Here is a 7,500-nt window from a genome sequence, read left to right as displayed (position 1 = left end):
TTAGCTAACTCAACTGACCGCTAACGTTAGCAACGAGGCTAACGTTAGCTTTATCACAGACTGACTTCTCTCTCAACAGAGTGACAGTTTGGAGTGGAAATCTGTCTGTGGTGCGCACATCACTCTACACCCCCAACACACACACACACACACACACACACACACACACACACACACACACACACACCCCCACACACACACACACACACACACACACACACACACACACACACACACACACACACACACACACCGGGCGAACCGGCTCCCAGCTGCAGTGAGACTCTCCTGTCTAAAAAAACAGCAGAACCAGCGGAACCCAAACCCCGCCCTGATGACATCACTGTGACATCATCATGTCACCCCAGCCTGAACACATTGGACACTCCCTGTCCTGTCCTGCAGGTCTGTCCACCTGACCAGCCTGTCTCCTCTACAGGCCGTGATGTCATGGAAACAGAGGAGCGTGACCTCTGACCTCTGACCTGCAGTCAGTTGAAAACAAACTAACATGAACAAAAACAATTTTATTTTCCTTCTGTAAAGATCTAATCTCCATATAACGATCATCAGTCTGTCACTGCTGACTGTGACTTTAGTGCTGAAACTATTAGTTGATTAATCCAAAGAAAATTAACTGATTATAATTTTGATAATCGATTAATGGTTTTAGTCAGATTTATAAGTAAAAACACCAAACAGTTTCTAATTGCAGCTTCACAAAATTGAAGATTTGCTGCTTTTGAAGAATCACTTGATGATTGTGACGGACATTTGTCATTATTTTAACATTTTATAGACTAAACGACTAATCGATTAATTGAAAAAAAAAAATCAATAATGAAAATGATCATTAGTTGCAATTCTATCATGCAGATTTCTGTGATAAACTGTCATTCTGTCAGCTGGTTTCCCTCCGTACATCCTGCTCTCTCTCTCACTTCTGGACTCCCAGTTTTCCCATCATGCAACACCAGACTCAGCATCATGTCCCAGAAACAAAAACTAAATCCACTGGACTTCCTCTTCAGTGGATTTAGTTTTTAGTTTCTGGACAACAGACTCAGCAGATCCCAAATCTCTCTGCTGTCATGTGAAAAACTCATAACTACAGATTTTTTTTGGTGATTTTCATATTTTGTGTTCAGCTGAAGGAAACCTGGTTCCTCTCCAGTCTTCAGTCTGATGAAACTCTGAACCGTCTGTGGTCAGACTGAACATGAGTCTGAGTCTTAGTTCCTGAAACACTGTGGAGACAGAGAGGAGTTTCTGTCAGCCTCAGTATGAACTGGATTCTGCAGGGGCCAGCTGCAGTTTACATCTTGTATTTTTATGCTGATGTTCATTAACATGCTCTGTCCCTATCAAATAAACAAACAAATAAATAAATAAATAAATAAAGCTAGTTTAAGACTAGTCTAAGCCTGGTCTTAGATTCTCAGGTCGGACTAGACTAATTAAGACTGTTACTTAAATATTACAACTAACTTATTTTGAGGTAGGAAAGTTTTTGTTGTTATGGCAACGAGTCGGCCTAACTGTCAGAGGGAAGTTTAAATACTGAAGCTGTTTCATACAAGATGGTGAATCTTTGGTTTTTGGAAAGAACCTGAAGAAGAGAGAGAGTCTTAAGAGACAGAAACAACCCAATAGAGATCTACAGCAATCAAGAAGTAGTAGGAACAGGTAAATATAAATGTCTATAGCAAGTCTGACTTAAAATCACATTTAAGTCTAAGACCAGGTCTATCTTTATGCAGCTGGCCCCATGGTAAAGTGACTTTAAGTGGATTTACCTTCCACTGCATCCTGTCTGTAGAGCAGCAACAGACAGACAGACTGACAGCTTCCATTCATTTAACTTCAGTCTACTTTACTTTATTTTCCCTATTAAACAAATAGAAACATATTGCAACCCGCAGCAGAACCAGAACCGGATCAGAACCGGTCTGGATGTGAACCAGACCCGGACTGATCCGCTCTCACATCCCGCTGAACAGCCTCAGCCCCCCTCCCCTCCCCGCCTCACCTCCTGAACGGTCGGCCCATCCTCTGCTCGGGTCCCGGTCCCGGTGCGGGCTCCGGGAGCCTCGCTGCCCTCCTGGGACAGAACTTCAGGTCCGGCTCGCTGTCCAGCAGTGTGTTGGTGGTGGCGCTGTCATGCTCCGCGGTCGGCGAGTTATTCCGCTTTCGCATCACTGGAAATGTAGAAAAACAGTCAACGTGACGGAAAGAAGCGGCAGAACGCGCCGGTGGCCCGGCCTGAGCGGCGCGCGGCGGGGCGGGAGGAGGCCGGGGGACGGTGAGCGCGAGCCGGGCTGGATGCTGAGTCTCCTCGCACTCTCTGCCTACATTGTTTGCAGGAGTCTGTTATCTGCAGAGACCAGCTGATCCTCGCGACCTTTCCCCCAGCTCCCGCTCCAGCCAATCAGAGCGCAGCCAGAGGCGCCATGTTGGTGAGGTCGACTCGTGCTGCGTTCAGGACCCGTGGGTCGTGAGAGAGATTAGACAACAGCGAAAACTCTGAAGTGTTCACGCGTTCACACTCATTTGAAGCCGCTAAAACGCCGCGATTGTACTTTTCTGTGGATTTCGGTTTCTCCTGATCCGCTTTTCACTCTTAGCACACACCAACGTAGCGGTGATGCATTTGAGTTCATGTTTAACAGCAAACCAAACAGCAATATCAACCAAAAGTGACAAAATCCAGCACGTACCCTGATATAACACTCCCACGGTCCTGCCATGGCATCTAACAGTTGTGATCACAAAAAGACTTAAGTGGTTATTCATTTTGTTGGTTTTATTGGTTATAAATCTAGGCTTATCATTTCCTAAAACAAAACATTAAAGGTATTCCCTTGTTGGTGACGTCAGCATTCAGTAGAAATAGAGGTCCCAGAGTAACACTTACCATGTGAAAGCTGAGATTAACGGCATTTTCTAGAGAGCGGGTCGAATTTACTTTTTTCCCATCTGACCTGAAGGCAGCATTAGAGTTACGTGGTTAGCAGTGAAGCTAGTCCGCTCTGACAATGGAACAACGCTAAACAGTCATTTTTTCCAGTCTGTTGAAGCGTCAGTGCAGCGGTACAGTGTCAGTACTGAATGTAATTATAAACCTGTCAGGTCTGTGGCTGTCAGTAGCTGTCAGACAGGTTCTGCCGCCATGCTGCTATCGACAGACAGGAAACCAGATTGCGGGCTGAAAAGTATTTGTTATGTCGGTGTTATTGTTATTTTGGTATAGCGACATCCCGTTTATTACCACTGAGACCTGTCAAAACAGTGAAAACACTTTCTTACCTTGTAGCCTGGACTCTGAAATAACGTTTCATAACATGGCTGGAAAACAGTTTACAGGGTTAAAGAGAATTGGCCACGGCGGTCAGTTTGACAGGACCTGCTGTTGTTTGTCCTTCACCGGCAGCCGGAGTTTCCGGTCACATGATCACAACAGAGCGTGCCATACGACCTGCGCTTTTACCGCGAAAACGAACTCTGCTGCGCCGCTGTGGAAGCTCGCTCCATGTCGACAGGATTCATCGTTTATTATTATTATTAACCTTCATCATTTTGTCATAAATCCGCTGTTCCTCCCGTGTGTTTAGACTCAGCTCGCTCAGATGTTTTGTGAGAAAGCTGTCGAGTTGATCCGAGAGCTTCAGCGGATGGGAGACGGTCAGCTGCCCGCTTTCAACGTGAGTAAACCCCGGTAACGTTCCGTTCTCTCCCGCTGAGACAGCCTGAAGCCGAGCCTCAGTCAAAAATCTGACAATTTAATGTTGCTTTGCTGATCTGAATAAAATCCACACATCCTAGAAACTACTTTAATATGTTTTTTGAATCGTTAGGATCCGCCTGACACTTCGGCATACACTCTGTACACAAAGCAGCTCCCTGCAGTAAACTGTCCGCTGTACAAACCCACACAGACTACTGCAGCTTTCATTTTCTCCCTTTTCACTGGCGAAAATGCTCCAAATATAAATCAACAAAAGTTGATTTGTGTGTCTGGAGTCATATTCACAGGCCACTGTCTCAGAGAATAAACCACCCAGGTCCTTGCAAATGCATAGACACCAAGATATTTTTATTTTAAACCAGGAAATAAAAGGGTATTGAGGTATCTTTGATAGATTTGGAGTGATTAATATTTAAACTCTTTAAAAAAACACGTGATGTTTTTTTTTTTTTCTTCATTTCTTAGTTTTCGCCTGCAGGCTGATTTGCTGACTCAGCTGATCTGATGATTCATAGGCTCACATCACATAATCAAGTGCTGAAAATGCCAGAATCTTGTAGTCTACCTACAAGTCTCTCTGTAAAAGAAAAATAGTGGAGCTGCCTCCTTTCTCAGTGTCGCTTTCAGACCCATAAACTTGTTTCAAATCACAGGCGAAAATGATCGTTTTGCCCCTCACTCTACAAAGTTGGGGGAAACTCAGTAAATAATGATCAGTGAGCTTTAATATTTGGGCTTTCTTCATCATTTATGTATATCTTCCACCAGGAGAAAAATGATCAAAATCAAAAGTTCAAGCCAGAGAAGTTCCTGAAATTTGGTTGATTTGACACAGAATGACTCTGTTGTTTAAGTGACTCCTGTAATTAGTAGCATCCAGGTAATCACTGAGGCAGAGTATATAAGGCTGCCAGTGTTCATGTGGCTCTGCTGCTGGACCCTGCAGAGCCGCTCACAGTTTTGTGAACCAGTGTTTGTCTCTGTCTTGTTGTCATTTCTGTGGCTGAATAAACAGCTTTAGTTGCACCGTAGCACCGACTCTGCACTGTGAATCCAGCTGCTAATCGGGTCAAGTCTAACAGTGTGTGTGTGTGTGTGTGTGTGTGTGTGTGTGTGTGTGTGTGTGTGTGTGTTTTGACAGGAAGACGGGGTTCGCCAGGTTCTGCAGGAGATGAAGGTTCTGTACGAGCAGAACCAGACTGATGTGTGAGTCTGAAGTCTCGTTACGTTTCATTTCATTTCATCCAGGTTTCACTTTCACTTTGAGTTCTGTTCAGTAGTTTTTAGTTTAGTTTTTATTATTATTATTTTTTGCAAATGTTTACTGTAGTTTTTTATTTCGTTTCAGCTATAGTTGTATTTTTTTATGATAGAAGTTCAGAACAGATATTTTGTTGCTGTTTGCATCAGGTACAAACCATAAATCATGAATTCTTCTTTCAGTTTTCAGTAAAAACCAAACATGTTCTGCCCAGAATCCATTTTCTCTTTTTTTCTGCACAGAAACAAAAAAACCAAAACTAAAAACATTTCTCATATAATTTATTTTATCTTATTTTATTTTAGTTTTACAAGTGAAGACAGTTTTAGTTCTTCAGCAGCCAGTTCTGCTCTGTTTTCCTCTGCAGGCTGATCTGATGACTCAGCTGATCTGATGACTCAGCTGATCTGATGCTGACTCAGCTGATCTGGTGCTGACTCAGCTGATCTGGTGCTGACTCAGCTGATCTGATGCTGACTCAGCTGATCTGATGACTCAGCTGATCTGATGACTCAGCTGATCTGATGCTGACTCAGCTGATCTGGTGCTGACTCAGCTGATCTGGTGCTGACTCAGCTGATCTGATGCTGACTCAGCTGATCTGGTGCTGACTCAGCTGATCTGCTGACTCAGATGATCTGGTGCTGACTCAGCTGATCTGATGACTCAGCTGATCTGGTGCTGACTCAGCTGATCTGGTGCTGACTCAGCTGATCTGGTGCTGACTCAGCTGATCTGATGCTGACTCAGCTGATCTGATGACTCAGCTGATCTGATGACTCAGCTGATCTGATGACTCGGCTGATCTGACGCTGACTCAGATGATCTGATGACTCAGCTGATCTGATGCTGACTCAGCTGATCTGGTGCTGACTCATCTGGTGCTGACTCAGCTGATCTGCTGACTCAGATGATCTGGTGCTGACTCAGCTGATCTGATGACTCAGCTGATCTGGTGCTGACTCAGCTGATCTGGTGCTGACTCAGCTGATCTGATGACTCAGCTGATCTGGTGCTGACTCAGCTGATCTGGTGCTGACTCAGCTGATCTGATGCTGACTCAGCTGATCTGATGACTCAGCTGATCTGATGACTCAGCTGATCTGATGCTGACTCAGCTGATCTGATGACTCAGCTGATCTGATGACTCAGCTGATCTGGTGCAGACTCAGCTGATCTGCTGACTCAGATGATCTGGTGCTGACTCAGTTGATCTGATGACTCAGCTGATCTGATGCTGACTCAGCTGATCTGATGACTCAGCTGATCTGATGCTGACTCAGCTGATCTGGTGCTGACTCAGCTGATCTGGTGCTGACTCAGCTGATCTGATGACTCAGCTGATCTGATGCTAACTCAGCTGATCTGATGCTGACTCAGCTGATCTGGTGCTGACTCAGCTGATCTGATGCTGACTCAGCTGATCTGATGACTCAGCTGATCTGATGACTCAGCTGATCTGATGCGGACTCAGCTGATCTGATGACTCAGCTGATCTGATGACTCAGCTGATCTGGTGCAGACTCAGCTGATCTGCTGACTCAGATGATCTGGTGCTGACTCAGTTGATCTGATGACTCAGCTGATCTGATGCTGACTCAGCTGATCTGATGACTCAGCTGATCTGATGACTCAGCTGATCTGGTGCTGACTCAGCTGATCTGGTGCTGACTCAGCTGATCTGATGACTCAGCTGATCTGATGCTAACTCAGCTGATCTGATGCTGACTCAGCTGATCTGGTGCTGACTCAGCTGATCTGGTGCTGACTCAGCTGATCTGATGACTCAGCTGATCTGATGCTAACTCAGCTGATCTGATGCTGACTCAGCTGATCTGCTGCTGACTCAGCTGATCTGGTGCTGACTCAGCTCTTTGTGTCTCTCAGCTCGGAGGCGAAGTCTGTCGGTCGCAGTGATTTGATTCCGTCCATCAAGCTGCGTCACTGCTGCCTGCTGAGGAACCAGCGCTGTGTCACCGCCTACCTGTGAGTCACCTGACCCCCCGCTGTCTGTCCGCATCACAGCTCAACTATTCATGAGAAAAAAGTTTGGTCCAAACTGGATTTGTGAACAAGGAGTTTTAGAATCCAAACCTTCATCAGACTCAGACTCTAAAACAATTTCTGACAAGAAAAACTTGTGATGATATGAATCGCAGTTTAAATCACAATTGCAACATTCTGTCAAATAATCACAATTAGATTTTTTGTCAGTCTGGATCAGCTGACTGACTTCTGCTGAGTCAGGCTTCAGCTCAGGTTTTGGTTAGAAATGTTTCTTGTTTGCTGAGAAATCTTCTCTCTCTCTGTCTTCTCTCTCTTTCTCTCCCTCCCTCTCTCTCTGTGTCTCTCTCTCTGTCTCTGTCTTTCTTTTTCTCTCCCTCTCTCTTTTTTGCTCTCTTTCTCTCTCTGCCTCTCATCAGTATTGTATTAGTTACTTAGTATTAGTAAGTATTAGCTATATTATATTATATTGTATTATCTGTCTCTCTCT

At 44.8% G+C, this 7,500-nt stretch overlaps 1 protein-coding gene across 1 annotated transcript in view; it reads left to right on the top strand.

Moving 5' to 3' along the window:
- Window positions 1–3,315: 3,315 nt before the first annotated feature.
- Window positions 3,316–7,500, top strand: part of LOC139639401 (DNA replication complex GINS protein PSF1-like) — a gene marked incomplete at its 3' end in the record, with an annotated part of 6,663 nt that continues 2,478 nt past the window's right edge. The window contains exons 1-3 of the mRNA XM_071513493.1: window positions 3,316–3,701; window positions 4,887–4,951; window positions 6,894–6,992. Coding sequence (XP_071369594.1) covers window positions 3,627–3,701; window positions 4,887–4,951; window positions 6,894–6,992 — 239 coding nt within the window. The remainder of the gene's footprint in view (window positions 3,702–4,886; window positions 4,952–6,893; window positions 6,993–7,500) is intronic.

Source organism: Centroberyx affinis, unplaced genomic scaffold (genome assembly GCF_046629955.1).
Source record: "Centroberyx affinis isolate AG114_WGS23_722 - 3 ecotype Tasmania unplaced genomic scaffold, CSIRO-AGI_Caff_v1 ptg007227l_1, whole genome shotgun sequence".
NCBI classification, from domain to species: Eukaryota; Metazoa; Chordata; class Actinopteri; order Beryciformes; family Berycidae; genus Centroberyx; species Centroberyx affinis.
Note: the sequence above shows the minus strand (reverse complement) of the source record. Positions and strands in the feature narration are given on the sequence as shown.